This window comes from Microtus oregoni, unplaced genomic scaffold, assembly GCF_018167655.1.
Source record: "Microtus oregoni isolate MIOR12 unplaced genomic scaffold, Mior012 000166F_ref0000362, whole genome shotgun sequence".
Lineage (NCBI taxonomy): Eukaryota > Metazoa > Chordata > Mammalia > Rodentia > Cricetidae > Microtus > Microtus oregoni.
Window position 1 is genome coordinate 675908 of NW_024544821.1, and position 23080 is coordinate 698987.

Here is a 23080-nt window from a genome sequence, read left to right on the forward strand (position 1 = left end):
TGACCAGGCAATGGTGCCCCTATTTTCAGGTTGTTACTCCCCACACCAGTTGAGGCAATCAAGACAACACCCACAGACACACCCACACACACGTGACAAGTCAACCTGACCTAAACTTTCTTCTCAGGTGGTTCTAAGTTGTGTTAAGTTGACAAACAAGCCATCACAGGTAAAACTGTTATCCTGATGAAAGCCATTTTGCAAGGAATCTTCTGAAACCTCCTTCGTAATTGGGTGTTCCTCTCTAACCCCATTGAAGACAGATATGGTGCCGGAGTGAACACTTGATAGCAGCTGTCTGCACAGCCAAAGCCAGGCCTGGTTGTATAAGCCTGTAAGTCCTCACTTACTCAAGAGACTGAGACAGGAGAATAGCAAGTTCAAAGCCAGTCTAGGCAACTAAGTTAGACATGGTCTCTAAATGAAAGTAAAGAGGGGATAGGATGTTTGTCTAACAGTACACATACACACACACACACATACACACATCCCCCCACCACACACACACATACACACACCCCACACCACATCCCCTACACCACACACACACATATCCCCTACACCACACACACCACAAACCTCCCTGCACACACACACACACACACACCACATCCCCCACACCACACAGACACACACACATATCCCCTACACCACACACACACACACACCACAAACCTCCCTGCACACACACACACACATTCCCGCACACACACACACACCACATCCCCCACACCACACAGACACACACACACCACATCCCCCACACCACACAGACACACACACCACATCCCCCCACCACACACACACACACACACACCACATCCCCCACACCACACACACACACACATACACACACACCACAAACCTCCCTGCACACACACTCACACATTCCCGCACATACACACACACACATACACCACATCCCCCACACCACACACATATCCCCTACACCACACACACATACACCACAAACCTCCCTGCACACACACACACACACACATTCCCGCACATACACACACACACACACCACACAGACACACACACACATTTCCCCTACACCACACACACACACACACCACAAACCTCCCTGCACACACACACACACATTCCCGCACACACACCACATCCTCCACACCACACACACACACACAAATCCCCTACACCACACACATATATACACCACATCACCTACCACACACACAGGGCCACAGAGAGGGACAGACTACTAAACAGAAACACCCCAAGCATGCACACCGTTGAATGGAGATGATCACTCACACCCATCAGAAATCTATGTGAGCTGCTTGAATTCAGGGCTACGCTTTCTGAGTGGCGGTGGTGATGGTGTCTCTTCACATCAATGGAAACCCTAACATGATTATCTTTAAATGTCAACTTGACACAACCTTGAATCACACAGGAAAGTCTTAATGAAGGGTTGTCTGAAGTGGGTCAGTCTGTGGGTACAACTATGAGGAATTAAGTTAATTGATGGAGGAAGATCCAGAATACTGCGGGTGACACCATTCCCCAGGCAGAATCCTAACTTGCATGAGTGGAGAAGTCTAGCCGTTCACAGCAAGCAACTGAGCAACCACACATTCATTTCTCTCTGCTCTTGACTGTGGGGTGATGTGACTGGCTGCTTCAAGTTCCCGCCTCGACTTCCCAGCATTGATGGGACTATAACCTGGAACCATAACTGGCTGCTTTAAGCTCCCACCTCGACTTCCCAGCATTGATGGGACTGAAACCTGGAATCGTAACTGAAATGCATGCCTCTCTCCCTTGAGTGGCTTCTTATCAGGGTGTTTTATCACAGCATCAGAAGCAAAACTAGGTCATCCCTACAAAGCAAACTGTAAGGAGCTGGCTTTATACAGCCAAGACTACACTACCTCCCTTCTAAGGGTCCCCGAGTCAATGTTGGCCAGGATGATCTCATTATAATACAGATTCCTCACAAAGGCGATTTCTGTTCTACATTTTTGGACAAAGGATATGTGAAGAAGTAGCATGATGTCCAACTGAGCATGCTCAAGATTGTACCTCCCCTAATGTGATGGGAATATTTTCTATATGAATGTTCATCAATTTCCCCAGTGATAGCCCCATAATTTCTTTAGAAGAAGCACTCTTGAGTTTTGGCATTCTTATGAGACACAAGTAACACTGCTTCCTTTCCTCTTTTGTCCCCTAGTTGGGCTGATTGGTGTCACAGTTACAGAGTGAACTCTGTAAGCATTTAGCTTCGGCCCCATTTTTTTGGAGACTCTAAAAATTGACAAATTTTTATCAAGATAAAAAATAAATGTTGAAGAGAAATCACTTTGTCATATTTTCAGTATGTGTATGTGTGTGTGCAAGTTTGTGTGTACATGAGCCTGTGTGAGCATGTGGAAGTTGGAGGCCATCAGGTGTCTTCCTCCGTCGCCCTCCACCTCAGCCTTTGAGACAGGTTTTTCTCACTGAACCTGGAGCTCACTGATCCAGCTGGACTGACTGGAAAGTGATTCCAAGGATCTTTGCCTCCTCCGTGCTGGACACAGGTGCATGGTACCACACACCGCTTTTTTACATGGGTGCTGGCAATTCGAATTTGGGTTCTCATGCTTCTGTGTGACTGTACAACCCTGCTGACTGGGCCATCTCCCCAGCCGTGGCTTTGTCAACCTTTTGGTGCCTGTCAATTGCTGATGACCTTTTGGTGCCTGTCAACTGCTGATGACCTTTTAGTGCCACTTCATAGAGACACTAACCATTAGATACTGGGTGATACACTACCCTTTCCCATCACCCCCTTCCCCCCCCCCCCACCGCCCTAGGCAGGGTCAGGAGAAGTAAGACCCAAGGTAAGGCTTTGACACTTGCCTGATTGACATTGAAAGTCCTGGCCTTGTGAAGTCTCTTGGGACCTTTAAACAGCATAAGGAAAGGAGGCTTGTTTAGACTGCAGCCTCCCAGGGAGGCTTCCTTCTTGGTGGATTTACTGGCCAAATCCAGGACTTCGGGACTCTGTGACAACCTGGAATGAGGGCAAAATGAAAGCTACAAGCAAACTCTTGCCTAGGGAGGGAGACCCACTGTAGGCAGGGAGAGTGTGTCGAAAAGAACCTTCTTACTGCCACGATTCCTACATGAACTTTCAAACACTGTGCAGAAAGGTAAGCTCTTATCGGTAACCACAGAGAAAAGATCACCCACCTTTGGACAAAAACATTAGTGATGCAGCCCTCGAAATAACCACCTCCCAGGCGGAGGGACTGCTGGGCATTCGAGAAGTCAGGGAGCCTTTGGTTCCTTCTCATAACCTGGTCATCAATGAGGAATCGGAGGCTGAAAAAGGAGAGAAACAAGACAAGGGTGAGACCCCTTGCAAACCAAACCAAACCAAACCAAACAACCCGAACACTGTGGGAACTGTGCTGTCTGACCCAGACTCAAATCTGTCACCCAATAGGACTGGTCAAATCAGAAATATTTTTTAAAGTGCAAAGTCAGTAACACTTAGTTAAATAATATATATGTGCTGAAAGTATGCATCATAGACATCTGCTCAAGCAAAGTATTAAAAAAAAGGTTTATTTGTTTTTATTTTATGTGTATGTATGCATTGTTTGAATGCATGTCTGTGTACCACATATGTGCCCAGTGTCTGAGGAGCCAGAAGTGGGAATCAGATTCCCTGGAATTGGAGTTAAGCGTGGTTGGGGCTGCCATGCAGGTGCTAGGAACTGAACCTGGGTCCTCTGAAAGAAAAGTCAATGCTCTCAACTACTGAGCTATCTCTCTAGCCCCTTGGATTTTTGCAACATAAATAATCAATATAGTTTGCATCCATTAAAGGTATCAACTGGCACGGTACCTCCAGGGACCCCTTTTTGTATTAATTTTAATTCCCAGTTTCTTCCCCTCTCCAGGAATAACGACCACCCCAAATTCTGATACAATTGATTTGCCCTGCCTTTAAACTCCTGGACACAAAGTCACAGGAGAGCACTCCTAGGTGTACCTTCTCTTACCCACATTTTTGGAGGCTCATCCACATCCTGTATGAAGGTTTATGATGGTGCCTCCCACATTTAGAGTGGGTAGTCTATTTTAAATTTCTATCTTTGCACATACATCCAACCATTGACTTTTTATTTCAATCAGGACAGGGGTACAACTAGGAAAGGGCTAACACGCAGCCAGCGAGCATCAGCACCAGGAAGAGATAGTCTGAAAAGCTGTGCTGGAGAACTCTGCTGGACTAGACTCTGGCAACAGAAAGAGCCCACTCACCCTGAGGTGTCGCTTATTACAGACACGTGATGTAGTAAGCCATCCATGTAGGTCTGTGCAGACTTGAAAATCGGGCCACTGCTGTCCCTGGTGCTCAATTCAATGTGACCATCTTCTAGGGTGACCTGCAGGCTGCTTGTCTGAAACCATCCCAGAATAAACCATTAACAATTAATGTGCATTTAGAAATGACAAATGAATGAGCAAAGCTAGGCATAAAGCAGTCAGGACGTTTTGACCTAAATATTTGGACTTTACCACCTGACCAAAAGATAATTTTTAAATAGTTTGTCTTCTTGTTGATGAAGATAAAGATGTCATGCAGATTACTTCAACACTGATGAATTTGTCAGTCTTTTTCTAGATCTACTTTTATTAGGCCCATTTAATTTTCTACTCAGCTGTATAGACGTTTAATTCATATCTAATTCCCCCTATCTTTACTCTTATTTTGATGAAGTTATTTCTATCAGAATCTGTTCTCTTCTGCATGAATTTTATAGCAGGGAGTTGATTCATTGTCATTCAGGATTCCTTTCCCATGTAAGATTACAACAATGACTCCTTCTCTATGATTTTCATAAACGTTTTATGTTCTGGTCATTATTTCTAGGAAGCCCAATTTTCTGGGTCAAGCTGTGCTCTTCCAAACATTGCCGAGATGACTGGTTCTTCCTGTTGATGAGTAACTTAAAGGCTATTTTAGAACAGCTGCCAGTTCCATTCAGTTTTTGCCATCAAATCTAGTTTCTAAAGTTTTCTTTAAGATGTGCTGTCTGTGAGCTTTCCTACTACAGCAATTTGACAGTGCACACTTAGAGTGAAGGCTTTAGTTGTTGTTGCAGTACTTGCTACCAATGGGGTCAATTGTGTTTCTTAAATAATCCCCTTTGAACTTGAAAGCAATGCCCCTAAGACATTTCTAGAATTCCTGTGCTGCACAGGATTGTTCTAACTTGTTGCTAATCTAATCCTTCCATCTACTTTCAACCATTTTGTGGAGTGTGTACTGACTGCACTTACATGTGGCAGAGAAACAGGGCTTAGGAATAAAGTGCTAGATCAAGGCTGGGGACATGGCTCAGTCAGGAAAATGCTTACCACAGGATGAAAATCTGAGTTCAGTTCCCGGAACCCACATAGGAAAAACTAGGTGCAGATGTGTGTGCTCATAATCCCAAGGCTGGGGGGATGGAGGAAGGACGATCTCCAGGCATTGCTGGCTAGGGAGCTTAGCCTACTTGGTGAGCCCTAGGCTAGTGAAAGACCTATCTCAAACAAGGTGATGGCTCCTGAGAAATGATATAAGAAGTTATTCCTTTATCATACACATACACGATCGAATACACAATCATATGACACAAGTTCACAAATACACACAAACACGGGGGGGGGGGAATAGTGTGGGAAGTCCTTCTGTATATGTATTGAATTTATTGGTTAATGAATAAATCTATTCAACCAGTGGCTTAGCAAAATAGAGTTAGGCAGGAAAACTAAACTGAATGCTGTGAGAAAGAAGGCAGATTCATTGAGAAGCCATGTAGCTACCACAGGAGACAGATACTTCTACCGGAGTCTGCTGAAACTTTTCCAGTAGGCCATGACCTTGTGATGATGCACAGATTAATGGAGATGGGTTAGTTTAGGATATAAGAGCTATCTAGAAAATATGCTTAAGCTGTTGGCCAAACAGTACTGCAAATTTATGTAGGTGGATCATCTGTCTATGTGTTACTCTCATTGGTTAATAAAGAAACTGCCTTGGCTTTTTGATAGGACAGAGAATTAGGTAGGCGGAGTAAACAGAACAGGATGCTGGGTAGAAGGCAGTGAGGTAGACGCCATGAGCTCCAGCCCAAGATGGACGTAGGTTAGAATCTTCCCAGTAAGCCACCACCTTGTGGTGCTACACACAGTAACAGAAATGGGTTAATCATGATGTGAGAGTTAGCCAGTAAGAGGCTAGAGCTAATGGGCCAGGCAGTGTTTAAATGAACACAATTTGTGTGTTGTTATTTCAGGTGTAAAGCTAGCCATTCGGGAGCCGGGTGGCGGGAACGCGGCCTGCAGCTCCATCTACAGCAAATAATATAGTTTCTGCATGATTATTTTGGGTCTGAGCACCAGGAATGAAAGAACAGCCTCTGCCAACAAACTGATGCCCAAAGTAGGGCTAATGGGTGTATTGTGGGACTGGGACGGACAGAAATTTCTGCCAACACAGAGAGAGAGACAGACAGAGAGAGAGAGAGGGAGGAGAGCACACACTAGGTCAAACTGTTATGCTGTCAAGCTTGGCTAGCTGGCCTCCTCTACTATCTAATGGCATGTCTCTTTAGAGATCATTTTTAAAGTCTACAAAGAGTGGTAAACAAGATACCAAAAGGTGAGTGACCTTCCTAACAGACATAGCCACAGAGGCAGCCACTGCCATCTTTTAGATCCGATACAAAATATCCACTGTAATTGGCAACACTAAAGAAACAAGTCCAAAAGCATTATTTGAAAGTCCAGTTCTTCCTCTGAGTGGATCTCTAAGCTGACCCCTCTCTCTGGAGCTGTGGAGGGACCAGAGTCTCACTCTTGCTCTCTCGCTCTCTGTGTGTTCCTTTCTCATGTATGATGTGCATGTGTGTGGAGGCACAAGGTTGACTTTAGGTGTCTTTCTTGATTGCTCTTTACCTTACATATTCAGACAGGGTGTCTCACCGTTTTGGCTGGTCTAGCTCAGGAGATGGAGCCCTAGACTGCTAAGGGGATGCCTTATCTGCTTCCCTTGAGCTGAGATTAGAGATGGCCTGCCCTGCCCAGCTGGCCTTCACATAGGTGCTGGGGATTTGTGGGTCCAAATACCAACCCTCAGATTTGCATAGTAAGCACTTTACCTGCCAAACCACTTCCCCAGTCCCCAAAGAGAATTTCTGTGGCTCACTGAACTTGACTTCATCTAATTCTTCAGGGGTAAATATTTTCTGAGGAGTAACTACTGTAATAAGGGAATGTGAAGTGTATCTTTTGAAGTTGTGATCAAGAAGAAATAGTAAGCATAAATCTTAATGTTTTCATTGCTTATACTAGGTATAATTCATTTTAGCCCACATCTGTAAAGAATGTAACGATTACTCAATGCACACAAATCCAGCTCTACAGATTATGCGGTACCATCTAGCTGGATTCCCTTCAGGATCTGCTCAGGGGGAGAATTACTCAGGTCAGAATTGTGATGGCAGATAAAAGGCCTAAGCCCTCTACCTTCAGGATCTTTCTGTTGCTTTGGAGAGAAAATGTGCACCAGGCTTGCATCTTAATTTGAATATGCTATCTCTTACCCGTGTCTGATGATTTAGTAGTGTACCACTGGGCTGAAAGGTCTGAAACCCAAAAGACAGCTGGAAGCGGTCAGGCAAGGGCACATCCAAGTTTGTGAAACTCATCTGTCCTCCTCTGGAGAATGAGGCAGTTCGCACAAGCTGAAATGCAAACATGGAAATGACTGGCATTATGATCGTCTCCTGGGTGCTCAGATATGGGCGCTCACACTGCACCACTTCCCTAGAAATGGCAGGCGCCATTAGTGCAGTTCAGACAGCTTTGCTCTGCCACACCCTCGGGTTCTGTGCATCTAGCTGAGATCACAGGCAGTGCACGAAGCCGGCTAGCTGCTGCAGCACCACGGGCCATCTGGGATACAATGTGTCACGTGGCTCTGCATCCCGCCCTTACCTTCCAGTCTTCAGAGCACTTTTTGGTTACACCCACAGTATCATTCAACCTAACAACACCGCTGGTTTTCTTCAGATTCCTCATGCAGCCTTGGAAAGCAGGAGTGGAGATGTTAAACCTGGGGAAGGAATGTAGAAAAAGAGACCGTTGAGCCTGGGCTCCCCAGAAATGCTGGCTGCCTGGTGTTTCTCAAGGGACGGAAAGTCTAGAAGTGCTGTAAATGGCAGGTATTATAGAAACATGTACTTGGAAGTTCAAGAGCCAAAAATGTGTTTAAAAACTTTAGGCTATATTTTTCCCACTTGTTCTGTGAACTCCGAGGAAACTGTTACTTTTTAGTTCTATGAAATTACGGAAAACATGGCTGATGTAATCAATGCCAAGCTGTTGCCCTGGGTTTGAGTCTATCTGCTACCTCTGAAGCATGCCACCAGAGCAAGCGGCTGTTATGAAGATTAAACACACGGACGCTCAGAGCCTGGAATGAGGGTGAATGCACCACCGTGTGTGAGAGGCCCGGAAGCAGGGGAGGGCTGTGGGCTAAGGAGCTGGGCTGTCACTCAAGTTGGGTGCCTGCTTGCCCAGGCAACTTTACTCCTCCACCCCTCCAATCCAAAATGAAAAGTCTGATATTCTGCTTCATGGGTCTGTCATATGCTTAATTTAATATGTGCGATACACTCACACAGCACTTAGGGAAAGTGAGGACTCGTTGTCACCCGGCTACGTCACTATTTACCCGACATATGACACCCTACCTTGCCACCCTCGATCATTATGGCATCAATTCTTCCGGCTGTGCGGTGTGTGTTGTATGTGTGTGTGTGTGATTTGTGTGTGTGTGCACACTGAAGCCGAGGTTAACAAGATGCCTTTCTCTATTGCGCTCCACCCTATTTTTTGAGACAAGGTCTCTCACTGAAGCCGGAGCTCAACAACTCAGCTAGACTGGTGGGCCAGGATGTCAGAGGGATCCCCTTGACTCCGCTACTAGCACTAGAATTAAAGGCACACACTACCACGCCAGACTTATTTTATATGGGCACTAGAGAGCTGAGCTCAGGTCTCATGCTTGTTCAGGGAGTTCTTTATGGAATGTTGCATCTTTCCAGGCCTACCCAAGCAATTTCTGCAGCAGACTTTTCTATGTGCTGCTCTGAATTTCCCCTTTGATTGGACTTCCTGACCTGCGTGGAGCTGAATTCATGAAAAATATTAAACACACAAGAACTGACTGAGGTCCAGACAAATATTAATGTTTCTTAATCAGATGATGCACTAAAAAAACCCAGCACTGATTTCATTGTGAATCCCCAAGGCAGCTCTGCTAATCCAAGTGGAAAGGCGTCCTGCCTTCAGTATAGTCCGAATCGTTATAAAGAGCAGAGCTATGAAGAGTGTACATAAAATTGAATTTCATAAAAAGAAAAGCGCACCCTCGTTGGCACGGTGGCATAGTTATTTCATAAAGACAGCTTTCACCGTGGAGAAGAGGGATGTCTGTTTCAATTCTGGGGCTGGTGTCTTTACAAATGTGTTTATATCCATTCTCTTGGGCCAGCTGAGAGCCCAGCCTTCCATAGGCCCTCCAGGATGCGGGTCTGAACATACTTGCTAGAGGAACCGATTATGCCGGGGCATGTGCTGTTCACGTCACGTCAGTGACTTCCTATGTCAGAGTGAATGTGTGCACTCTGGGCCCTCTGCCCACCGAAGCTTACCCAGCTCACTGGTTGGGGTCCGCAGATGTGAATGAACAAGAAAAGCACAAAGTAAAGCTGCACCCAGTGTGTGTCGGACCCCTGGGGGACAGTCACTTTCCAGTGACCTTTGTTTCTGTGTTTATGATTATCTCAAACCCAAGGGAAAATGGCCTGGTTGGTGCCAAGTCCTCTGAATATATCCGGAAGGACTTGTCGACTGGATCGACAGACACATGATTCCCGTTTATAATCTCAAGTCATTCAAAGATCTGGGTGCTCATTCCCAGAAGACTGAGAGGGAGGAGAGCCACGACCTCTGCAGAGCAAAGCTGCAGGACACAGCCTGGCTCCATCAGGAGTGCGCTCTCACTAGGCCACCGCCCTGCAGTGACCCTGCAGGGACAGTTGCAGGGGCTTATCCAGATGGATAAGACAGGCCAGAAACAGATTAATACTGCTTAGCATTTTATTTCTGAAGAAACAAAAGGCCAGGTAAATATTTTCGTGGGCCCCCACATACTTCACTTATTTCTCTGCTCTTGTGATTTTAATTAAAACAAGAAAGTAAAGTGTAAGCTTACTTAGGAAAGGGGGGAGCCTCTTGTTTGGAAGCGTAAATCAACCTGTCAGGAAAAGTGTCTCTCTCTCCTTCCCACCTCCTCTCCCTCTCCTCCTTCCCCATATGTATATTCCTAGTCTACACCTGCCCATGAAGGTCTTTAGTGGGTAAATCAGTAGATGCATCCAGTTGTCCTCAAGTTAGCATCCCACTGGCCTCTGTGTTCCTGTCCTTCCAAGAGTGACAAGGGACAATGGGGGGTGACACACAATTCACTGAAATCCTCCCATTTTTGGATGACCAGTCCCATTTTTCAATTTTTACAATCTGGTTTTCTTTCTGGACTACTTCATCAGTATTGCAAAGTTAGCTGCTTGTGGCTGAAATTCAACTAGAGAGACTAGAATTATTGGTAGTAATCGCTGCCTGGCTGAGAAATGATCTGCTCTAATAAAACACATCACACTGGGGTGGCCAGAAGGCTCAGGGGGTAAGGGCACTTGCTGTCAATCCTGATACCCAGGACACACAACTCCCACAAGTCCTCTGTCCTTCACATGCATGCAGTGGTTCCCTCCCCCATGCAGTGGTCCCTTCCCCCCAAAACTCCACAGCATCATCTTACCTCTCTCTGATTGCAATTGGAATTCCTCCCAGATAATATGTGCCAAAATCAAATATTTCCCCTTCAATTTTTATATTATGGTCATGGTCATGCATATATATCCACATGAGTTTTCTTGATTTTCCAATTGCAATCGAAATCTGAAATGAATGGGCAACGATCAGCAAGCAACGAGACACAAACCTGTCTGTGTGGCTCAAAGTAACTGTGGCTTTGTTTTCCTTTGGCTTTGTTTACATGCATGGTAGAAGACTGCCCAGTGGAAGTATGGGGTAAAAATCTGATACTAAGACATTTGTATGTGTGCGTCCATGTGTGTGTTGTTCAAGTGCATGTGTGTGTGTCTGTGTGCATGTTCTACATATTCATCCTTACATGTGCAGAGGCCAGAAAACAACTGTAGGTGCTGTTCCTCAGGCATTGGTCACCTTTGCTTTGAGACCGTGTCTCACTGGCTGACACCACACTCTAGCCTGCTGGCCCACAAGCACAGGGACCTGCCTGCCTTTACATCCCCAGGGCTGGGATGACCAGCCCACCACATACAGCTTTTTTGACTTAGCTCTGAGAAGCTCAGGTTGGTTCCTCATACAGTGTGAGTCATCTTCCCAGGTCCCTAAAACAGTGGTTCTCAACCTGTGGGCTGTGACCCCTTTAGGACCATCACAGAATGAGGAGGTTGGAATCCATTGTCCTAAAACATTTTAGTAGAAATGTTCTCACTTGAAATTTATTTAGGTTTACATCCATGCCTAAATGCCCGAATTTTTAAGGGCACCCCCAGTTAATAAGTTCACCTTGTAACAGGTTTGTATGTTGTTTTGCCTATCTTTATTTTTTGGGGGGACACTAATTTCATTTTAAAGGTTCACTGACTTCTAGAAATTCAAATCACCAGGCTCCGAGGACATACCGTATGATCTCGCCCGTTGTTGACAGTGACTTGAATTCCTTTCTCTTTGGGTGGCTCTGAATTCAGTTTGTATCTCACCATGAGACTGCCGTCTTCTATGTCCAGGGATATGAATTTATCCTGGAGTGTGGAAACAAGGTAGATTACCAGAAGGCCTGGTTGAGAAGTCAGAAGTTCCGGTGGTTCTTGATGTACTTGGAGCTGTCAGCTTCAGGTGCCTCCAGGACTAAGCAAGAGGCAGCACTGTGAGACCTCATGCGTGGGAGGCTGATGATGGCTGACTGTTGTTAGCTGTGAGACACTGTAGTGCCCAGCACTCGGGACAAAGTCATACATGCCAGCCAGATCTGGGGGCCACACATGGAGTCATTGCTCACTTTCCTCCCTTCTCATCCAATTGACCCATCCAATATGCCTCTTAGCTCTGACATCCCCAGCCCTGGTCTCAGCCGCAGCATCCTACTCCTGTGGTCCTCCTGGTCCCCTAGATCACCTTCCACAGCGCAGCCAGAACAGCCTTCTGCAATGGCCAGTGAGCATGCTAACTTTCTTGTCCCCAGGACACAGCTCAGACTCTGTGGCAGAGGCTGCGAGGCACTGTCCGCCTCTCCACTTTATCACTGTGTCCTGCTGGCAGGTCACCTTTTGTCCTTGCAGGTTCTCATTGCCAGGCCTTTTTGTGCCCCTGTCACTGTGGGATCCCCTTCCAACGTCACCTTCTGCTTGTCCATTGGGTTTTAGAAACGGAGGCATCTTTTCTAAAGACTGATTTCATACTTCATTATTTTTCTCTCCATGATTTAAAATTGTGATGAAGCAGCAACTCACTGACCAGCAGTGCACCTTTTGTGCAATACCAGCCTTCCCCTCTGGAGGGCAGAATATGGTTCATACTGCTGAGTAGTGCCTCTTGGCCATGGACCTTGCCCTGGAGAGCCATCAGCTTGAGCCAAGTGGCAGCGACTCCCTGAGAGCAATAACCACCTCCTTAGCAGAGGCCCTAAGGATTCTTACCAAAGGCGTAATGTAAGTTTACAGACGAAACACTATTTCTGGTTCTTAGTCTCCAAGAACTTCAAATGTTCAAGTTGAGCAACCCCAATCCCCAAATTCATAATGAGAAATGCCTCAAAATGGAAACATTTTGTTTGATTATCAAAAGAACACCACAGTTCTGATGAACTTTGCTCTATGCACATTAAAAATATATTGCATGAAATTACCTTCAGTCTATGTACAATGGGTGTTTATGGAAACTAAACAGAATGCTGGGAGAAAGGAGGCAGAGTCAGAGAGAAGCCATGGAGCTGCCAGAGTCAGACATGCCGAAACTTTTCCAGTAAGTCACTGCCACGTGGCAATACACAGATTCATAGAAATGGGTTAGATTAATATGTAAGAGTTAGCCAGTAAGAAGCTAGAGCTAATGGGCCAAACAGTGATTTAATTAATACAGTTTCTGTGTGGTTATTTTGGGGCTAAGTTCCGGGAACAAACTAGCACCCCTCCTCCAACAGATAAGTGCTCAGCTCTGAGTGGACCATCACCTCTGCCCACTACTGTGGAGGCTTAGGGACCATCTATGGCAAATTTATAGCATGGATAGGGGAGGCACTCTCCAACCTCATCCCTTAATGAGTAGATACTGGCAGCTGATGGCTGCTAGGGGAAGAAAAAGTCATTCTTCTTTTTAATGTGGCCACTGGTAGATTTTCCATAATACACAAGACCCCACACATATAGACAGCACTAGTTGGACTTAGTGAGTTATCAAGAAAAAACCATGAAGTTGGGAGGGCACCATGATGGGGGGATTTGAGGAAGTTGGATAGGGAAACGGGGGCATGAATAAGATTTTATTTTATTATTCACAGTATAAAGTCCTCAAGAACAAAGAAAAAAATATTCAAAATAAAGACTGGGCCTCTTCCCTAGGCTGCTTCAAAGTACAGAAACTTCCACCCCTTGGGAAGTCAAGCTGCAGGCTCATAAAGACAATCCCCAGCTTCCAAGAGCCAGACCAAGGTCATAGCTTCAGGAAGTCCAGCCCCCGAGACTGAGGGGACTCCAGGAGGTCTTTGTTTTAAAGCAGAACTAGAAATTAGTAGGCAAGCCACCATATACAAATCTGAAACTGACATGAAAATAGGCTAGGAGGAAAATCATTCCTCATTTTGGCGGCAATTGCTCAATTCCTGATCCTTTGTCCTTGTTAAAATTTACCCCAACAGAAAAAAGACATGACTGCCCAAGGTCATATTGCCAAGCTGGGTGGGCTATTTACAATAGCCCAGTTACCTGATTGCTAGACACAGTGGATATTCAAGTCCTCTCTGGATGCTTGGTGTGAATTACCTGGTGTTCTGCAAAGAACAGCAAACCTCGGTCCACAGTCGTCTGGATGGTCTGGATGAAGCTTGGGAAGGGAGCGTTGGCTTGAGTGGGAATGCGGGCATAGCCTGTTCCTTCAAAGTAGTTTCTGTCAGACTCTTCCTTGCGCCTGTCAACACCGACTGGAAGTTAGATGTCAGCCATAAAAGACCATTTTGCAGGTTTATTTCCTAATATGAAATGCCGCTGGTTAAACAACGGACCAAGGAATGCAAAGGCTGGGGGGGTCTCGATTGTGTAGGAAAGGGGAAATGGTGTTAGCGTGTCAGCCAGTCTTCCTTCCTAACATGCTCTTAATCCCTGCACTGAAGAGGCAGCTCTGTAGGTAAAGTGCTTATGCTGTAACCACGAAGACCCCAGTTTTAATGCTCAGACCCCATACGAAAGCTGAGAATGGCAGTACCTATATGTAACCTTAGTATGGGTGTGTGTGTCGGGGGGGGGGGGGGGTAGAGGCAGTGGACATAGGGGCTTTGTGGCTAGTCAGAATGTGAGCTCTAGGTTCAGAGAGAGAGCCTGTCCCAAATATAAGGTGGGGAGTTGGAAAAAGACTGATGTCCACCTCTGCTCACCTATCTGTGCACACAGGGATGAATAAAGCAGACACACATACACATATCATGTAAACTTAGGGGGAGAGAGGGATGGAGGGAGGGAAAAAAGGAGGGAGGGAGGGAAGAACAAAGGGAGAGGGGAGAGAACATCTTCTAGAGATGTCTATTTAGGAGAAAGTGGCCAAATAGCTGAAAATATTTAAATGTAAGAAATTATTAATTTTCAGTGTTAGTTTATGAATAATAAATGTTTGCTATTCTCAGATAAGAATATCTCAAATCCTTTAAATTGTAGGGATGGGTAGGAACTCAAAAGAGCAGGTGCCGGTTTGCATAAGAACGGCTTCTATAGGCTCAAATGTTTGACTACTTAATCAGTAGGGAGTGGCACTGTTGGGAAGTGTGTCGCTGGAGGTGGGCTTTGGAGTTTTGAAAACCCAAGCCAGGCCTAGTGTCTGTCTGTCTGTCTGTCTCTTTTTCTGCTGCCTGCAGATCTGGATGGAGAACTTCCAGCTACCTCTCCACTGAGCCACCATGTCTGCCTGCGTGCCACCGTTCTTCCCATCATGACAAGAATCGACTAACCCTGAGCGTAAGCCAACAGCCCCTGTTAAATGCTCCTTTCCTAAGAGTTGCCGTGGTACCGTTCTTCCCATCATGACAAGAATCGACTAACCCTGAGCGTAAGCCAACAGCCCCTGTTAAATGCTCCTTTCCTAAGAGTTGCCGTGGTACCGTTCTTCCCATCACGACAAGAATCGACTAACCCTGAGCGTAAGCCAACAGCCCCTGTTAAATGCTCCTTTCCTAAGGGTTGCCGTGGTCATGGTGTCTCTGCACAGCGATAGAACGCTGACTGACACAGAGTAACTTTCAAATAGGTTCAGAAGGCAAAGTACATAGAAAATCACTCAGTTTGTAGACTGTCATTTAAATTTTAATTACATAATTATGTGCCTAAATAATTCAATATTGAGTATTGCCTGTAGTAGGATGCACCAAATATTTAAGATTCATTTTTTAAAATTGTGTTCCTTAGCAAGTACGTGTGCTACATATGTGGGTGCGTGTGCCCCAGTGGAACATGTGCCTGAGAGGGCAACTTGTGGAGTTCATCTCCTCCTTTTACTTTTATATGGACGGGGCTCAAACCCCAGTCCTGAGGTGTGTGCAGCAAATGCTGCCACCCCTGGAGCTACCTCACAGTCCCCCAAACAGGCCTGCTTCCAGAACCTGAGGAAACCAATCTCATGTAAACTAGGGCAAGATGGGTGTCCTCTGATCTTAGAGGCATAACACGGTGGGTGTTGTCTGCAAACAGGAAGGAAGCAGTTCTGGCCCCAGGCAATGCATTGCAACACCAGCAACCTTGCCTGCCCATCACTGGTCGAAGCACAGCAGTGTCCATCCCCAGCCAGGTCCTAGGGACAAGGGCCTCCAGGCTTCATTTACCTCCTACAAGGCTCCACTTCAGTTGTGTTGAGATTGAAAGTTGTCTTGAAGTTGTACAAGCTCAGAACATTCTCATTGAGGTCATCTAGTTCGATACAGCCCTTGTATGGAGGGAACCTCAGTCTGCTAGGCAGCTGTGAGAGAAACAGGGTCACGTGGCGCTAAGACTTAACAGTCAGCGTAACTTAGGGTGAGAATGTGGTTCCGGCTTTGCCATTTAAGAGCTCTCTAAACCCAAGCTAAGTGTTAATCTGTCTGCCCGAGTGTCATCATCTGTAAAATAGGAGTGATATTAATATTTACAAGTGCAGTACATTAAATTAGTGCTCTTAAGCTTAGAATGGTGGACAAAGGAAGTGCACGTTAGCAGTTCTCACCACGTGCGCTTTACGAGCACATGGTTGATTCCCTTTGCCTAGAATGAGTTAAACAGAGCCTTGAAGTCACTGTAAGCGCCTCACTCAGTGAGCCAGCATTGACACTTACTTGAAAATCCGGGGGGTAGCCTCCGACATAGAACACAGCAGTCTCTGGATCCAAGTTAAGGAGTGTGTTGCTGCTGTCGCCCTCCATGTCATAGACCTCAGGGGCTCTGGGTTTATTGGATGTGGCTTCCTTGGTGTAATTAAGTTTTGCAAGCTGATAAATTCTGTCGAAAATTAGATAATGAAGTTGTAAGAAAAAATGAAAGAATTCAAAGCTTACACACTAAAAGCATGGCCGAGTGACATCGACTGAAGAGTTTGGTGAGGTTGGACAGCTTCACAAACAGCAAGAGTCGGTCCAACACCGTACCTCTGGAACTTCACTCGGTCCATAACCGCCTCCTGACTCTCACTCTCCGTCAGCACCTGGTCTACCTGGACCTCGGCTTCTCGATTCCCTAGACTGTAGACACATGTCAAGCGACCGTCTACAACTGCCATGCCGATGTAGTCCTTGGAGGCCTGGGGACATAAAGGTCACCTCAGAACTCTTTGTTTAAAACGAAACAGCACTGGGGTTTCTTGAAGATATTTTAAAACAGAGTTTAAACATGACAGATAAGACAGCGAGGCAGTCAGAAAACATCCCAGAACACGTGTGTGGCGAGAACTTAGAACTCTTCAAACATTACAAATCCTCATTTTCCATATCAAGAGGTCCCTGAATGTTTTATTGCATAAATAATGGGTTTTATACCATAGGATTTGGGAGGACAGAATACATAACGTGTACCTCTTACAGACCACTACAGAACCCTTGGATGGTAACGCCGGAGCTGTCGCCTGCGTTTTAGTGGACTGGGTTACTGACTCCCCCACTGTTCAATCTCTAGTCATCTATGAGCACCTACTACAGGGCAAGCAGACTTAACTGCTCATTAGAGTTCATCAGGAAGGGAGGCAAGCCACCCCTCTTCTCTGGGTGCCATGCAGAGTTCTCTGCTATGACATTCCCCATTGTCACACACAGTGTGTGTGTCTCTCTCTTCTCTATTAGAATGGGAAAACCTAAGGAAGAAACATCTATAGATAGAAAGATAGATAGATAGATAGATAGATAGATAGATAGATAGGCTAAAACTGACAATTTTGACCTTTTTAAGTGTGTGTTGGCATTCAGGACATTTAAGAAATGAATTTTAGTTTATCATAAATATCAACATGGTACATAATTAGGGCAGTTGTCCACCTGCATCAACTAGGGGACTGTCTCAGAACCTATGGGGACCTCAGTCTTGCAGTCATTTATGTGAAATGGCAAAGCACTTGCATGTAATCTGTGCACAACTCTTGTTTCTCATTGGTGGCCTACATCCATGATGAACAGGAGGTCCCCCATAGGCACCACCACAGCACTTAGGAGGTGATAGTCACAAGTCTCAAGGTGGCACCGCCAAAACCATTCTGTTAGTAAAATAAGAGAAATATCCGAACACTTCTTACATCCTTATTTCCGAGGTACATCACAAACATGTCCTCAGTGCCCCCGTTCTCTCGTAAGTCGGGTCTTTGGAGAAACAAAGACAGAGATGTGTATCCCTTTAAATCTTCTAGGTCATTTGGCAGCCGGACTTGGACACCAGATTTACCATTGAACCTCATGGGAACTGCAACCTGTGAGGAAGAGGAGGATGGGAGAACAAGGTGTCAAACAACTAAGACAAAGAGGATGCGTTCAATGACAGAGTTCTGTCGCCGTCCCCCCAGTGACCCATCAATGTGCCAAGCTGTTGTGAGAAGCATCAGGGAGGGGTGCTGTCTCTTGGACCCAGGTTGTTTTTATTTTTATTTTTTTATTTATTTTGGTTTTTGAGACAGGGTTTCTCTGTAGCTTTGGAGCCTGTCCTGGAACTAGCTCTTGTAGACCAGGCTGAATTTGAACTCACAGAGATCCTCCTGCCTCTGCCTCCCAAGTGCAGGGATTAAAGGTGTGCACCACCACCGCCTGGCTATTTTTTTTGTGTGTTTTACATATATACACACATATATGCATACATACACACACATAAGTCTAGATGCACATACACACACATATATGTCTGAGACAAAGTCTTACTCTGTAGACCAGGCTGACCTCAGACTCATAGAAATCCACCTGTCTGCCCCTCCAGAGTGCTGGGATTAAAGACTGCACCATCATAGCCAGCTTGGACCCAGGTTATAACTTTATGAAGCTGTCTGCAGAGCCATATATTCTTTATGTGTATTGACTGAGGGACATTAAGAAGCCAACTTAGTCTTCTGTGAAGCGATGATGGGGTGGCGGTGATGATGGTGATGACAGTTAATAGCACTTCCTACCCCACAATTAATATTCATGGATTTAATGCTCACAGAACCCCTTATGACAGTGCTTGTGGTTAAAATGTGATACATTAAGATACTTTAAATATGAGTTTCTATTGTTGTTGAGACAGTATTAGTGGTTCAGGCTGGCATCAAGCTTCCTCTACATCTCAGGATGGCTTTGAATTTGTCATCCTCCTGCCATCACCTCCTAAGTGCTATGGTCATGGGCATGGGCCACAATATCCAGCTCTCTAAGGTACTTTTTCTAAGGGAATTGATTGCCAATGAGTATGTTACACACTATGCCTGCATTTATTACAGACATTCAGAATTGAATATGCATGTGTGGGGTGAGATATGGCTCAGTCAGTAAAGGGCACGCAAGCATGAGAACCTGAGTCTAGATCCCTAGTACCACACATGTGAGCACACACACTCGTGAGCACACACTCTGGCACACACTCGTGAGCACACACTCTGGCACACATTCATGATCACACACACACACTGGCCCACACTAGTGAGCACACACACTCGTGAGCACACACACACTGGCACACACTAGTGAGCACACACTCTGGCACACACTCATGATCACACACACACACACACACACACTGGCCCACACTCATGAGCACACACACACACTGGCACACACTTGTGAGCACATACACTGGCATTAAGATTCTAGGCTGTGCACCTCAGATACTCTGTGCTAGAGGCCCTGTCCTGCTCTCCCCCTCCAATCTGTCATGAATCAATATGTTTATAACATTAAAATTACTAGAAAAGTAAAATAAGGGAGTGATATGAAACAGAGGTCCACCAACCACATGCGGTTCAAAGAATTAAAACTTTACAGACTACTGTTTAATATCATATAGATGTTATGAACTGTCAGCAAGAGTCTTCCAGTTAGCACAGGTCTGTGGACCACCACTGGTCAGATCCAGTCTAAAACACAGAAAACAAATATCCCCTAGCAATCAAAAGAATAACTATCTTGGGATGATACCCGAATGATACTAACATATGCTTTATCTATCCAGCATTGGAGTGTTTCCTGACACCTTAGACATGTGGTGTGTGGCCAGGGTCCTCTCACACACTTTGTGAGCTCACAAGAGGGCTCTCTCTTCCACACACCACCTGCCCTCCTTTAGACCCACCCACACTGCTGAGTCTCCTCCTGGCAAGCTGGTTGGCTTGCTGTCTCCTGGGGAACTCATCTTTGTTTTATAAATTGAAAAGACACTTTGTGTGGACAGTAAAAGATGGAGGCTACACACCTGCGTTTATGTCCCCACCTTAAGAAAGGAAGCCTACCTGATAGCATTTTCCTGCAGCCTCCTCTCTCTTCACAGCCACCACCACCCTGGAGCTGGGATCTTAAGCAATGCTCATGCAGCTTTTACTGTTTTCACTACCTAGAACTCATCTGCGACTCTAGATGTGTCTACTTCCTGTCTAGACCTCACCTATGACTCTAGATGTGTCTACTTCCTGTCTAGACCTCATTTACAACTCTAGATGTGTCTACTTCCTGTCTAGTCCTCATCTATGACTCTAGATGTGTCTACTTCCTGTCTAGACTTCATCTACAACTCTAGATGTGTCTACTTCCTGTCTAGACTTCACCTACAGCTCTAGATGTGTCTACTTCCTGTCTAGACCTCACCTACGACTCTAGATGTGTCTGCTTCCTGTCAGCTATAGCTACTCTATTTTTCACATTTAAATATTTTCATGTAAATGATATAAGCCAATACTTTTACAATTTGATTTCTTGACACTATATTTGTAGATTGATCCGGGTGATATGCATGAATCCAGCTCATTAGAATTTAGTACTGCCAACAGTTGGCTTTTTCTTTAAAAACATGATTATATAAAGTATATTGCAACAAGCTTCCCTTGTATAGGGTGTATGTGTGTGTGCCTGTATCTGTATGGATTGTGTGTGTGTGTGTGTGTGTGTGCAGGTACACATGTCTGATTGTGAGAGGAGACCAGAGGAAGAGGTAAGGTGTCCTGCTCTATAGAGCTTGACTTATTCCTTGAGAAAGGGTCTTTCTCTGAGCTTGGGGCTTGACTGGCAGCTATCAGGTCCCAGTGACCCTCCTGTCCCCACCCAGACAGTGTCTGTGTCCTCCAACTCCACAAAGATGGGCTGTCAAATGGAAAGAGTCTAGGTCCTGACCTTGCAATTACAGTTTAAAAAGTGAGGCCTGAGAGAAACTCCTTCCTGTCTGTGAACTCAAACTTTATCAGTTTGTGTCTGATAAAACACAAAATTTAGGTGACTGGGACCATGTACATTTTGAAAGGTGACAAAAGGAAGTTAAACTTCATTTAAAATCAGAACTCAGAGAAGACAGACAACCAACTCTTGCCTAGAGAAAAGCCTCCCTGTCTGGGTGATCACAGCAGCGATGGCAACATGGAAACACCCACCTTATTGGCAGCATCTCTGGCCTGATGAATGAGTTCTCGGATTCGGTCCACATTGTCAGAGATATTTCCCAGGGGCAGTAATTGTTGGTTGATACTTTCAATCTTGATAAAAAGATCAGGCAACTTCTTGGTTAATTTCTTTACTGTTGATGAAATGAGAAAAAGGAAATTTTAATAGTACACTGAGAAAAGGTTATGCATGTGTTCTTATGGGAATATTTGTTCTGGAAATCCTGAAAACAAGATGGACTATAATCAGGCAAGATTCACCTAAATTCATTACAGATTTCTGTAATGATGTAGGTATCAATTTTTTCCTTGGTTAATATGGGAAATATTTATTTTCTTATCCTTTAATAGCAATCATACAAATACATCACGATTAAGAACTCCCACAGTACAAGAAGGAGAAGAAGAAAGAGGAGGAGGAGAAGAAGAAGGAAGAAGAGGAGGAGGAGGAAGAGGAGGAGGAGAAGGAGAAGAAAAAGAAGGAAGGAAGGAAGGAGGAGGAGGAGGAGGAGGAGGAGGAGGAGGAGGAGGAGGAGGAAATAAAATCTCTAGGTCATGCTGGGCCTGGAGAGGTGGCTAAGTTGGTAAAGAAACTGGCTGTGCAAACACAAGGACTTGAGTTCAGACCCCGAGACCCATGTAAGGAGCTGGGCACAGAAGTATGTGCCCAGCACTGAAAGGTGGAGATAGGAGAATTGGTGAGATTGCTGCCAGCTAATCTGCATCATATGAACTCCAGCTTCCATGAGAGACCCTGCCTCAGAAAATAAAGTGAATGTGGTTGAGGAGATGGCCCAGTGCTGCTGTTCAAGAATGAGGACCTGAGTGTAAAATCCCAGAACCGTGTAAACACCAAATGTGGTGGATGTGGGGACACCCGGGACTCCTCAGAAGTTCACGGGCCAGTTAGTGTGGCACACACAGAGTGAACAACAAGGGACCCTGCCTCAAAACAAAGTGGAAGACAAGAATCATCACTCAAAAGTGTCCTCTGGCTGGGCATGGTGGCGCATGCCTTTATCCCAGCACCCAGGAGGCAGAGGCAGAGGCAGGTGGATCTCTGAGTTCAAGGTCAGCCTGGTCTACAGAGTGAGTTCCAGGACAGCCAGGGGTACAGAGAAACCATCTTCTCTCTCTCTCTCTCTCTCTCTCTCTCTCTCTCTCTCTCTCTCTCTCTCACACACACACACACACACACACACACACACAACACACACACAACACACATGCACACACACACACACATTGTTTGTAAGAGACAGGAAGGACATAGGGCATGTAGTACATGTCTTTAATCCTAACACTCAGGAATCAGAGATAAGCAGATCTTTAAGTTCAAGGGCAGCTTACTATACATATCAAGTTTCAGGGCAGTCAGGTATATATGGGAAATACCATACACTGAGACCTTGTCTCTGGGGGGAGAGGGGGAGGAAAATGACTGAAGAATAAACATGAACTTCTGGCATCTGTTCACCTGCATACACTCATGAACACACAAGCAAGCTCATACATACATCATATACACACCACACACACGCAGGGAAAAGGAGATATTCTCCGTGTCTCTAACACAACATCTTGATATTTGAATAGATCCCATGATACTGATTTGAGGTCAGACTTTACTAGAAAG

The 23080-nt window shown here is 45.4% G+C and overlaps 1 protein-coding gene across 3 annotated transcripts in view; it reads right to left on the reverse strand.

Moving 5' to 3' along the window:
* Window positions 1-23080, reverse strand: part of LOC121445218 (laminin subunit alpha-3) — a 221174-nt gene that overhangs the window by 19484 nt on the left and 178610 nt on the right. For all 3 annotated transcript variants that reach the window (XM_041647241.1, XM_041647240.1, XM_041647242.1), the window contains 13 exons: window positions 21436-21578; window positions 18136-18306; window positions 17003-17154; window positions 16694-16856; window positions 16208-16341; window positions 14166-14310; window positions 11811-11930; window positions 10898-11037; window positions 8011-8128; window positions 7617-7757; window positions 4285-4424; window positions 3205-3336; window positions 2872-3025 (listed from right to left, as the gene is read on the reverse strand). In XM_041647241.1, coding sequence (XP_041503175.1) covers window positions 2872-3025; window positions 3205-3336; window positions 4285-4424; window positions 7617-7757; window positions 8011-8128; window positions 10898-11037; window positions 11811-11930; window positions 14166-14310; window positions 16208-16341; window positions 16694-16856; window positions 17003-17154; window positions 18136-18306; window positions 21436-21578 — 1853 coding nt within the window. The remainder of the gene's footprint in view (window positions 1-2871; window positions 3026-3204; window positions 3337-4284; window positions 4425-7616; window positions 7758-8010; window positions 8129-10897; window positions 11038-11810; window positions 11931-14165; window positions 14311-16207; window positions 16342-16693; window positions 16857-17002; window positions 17155-18135; window positions 18307-21435; window positions 21579-23080) is intronic.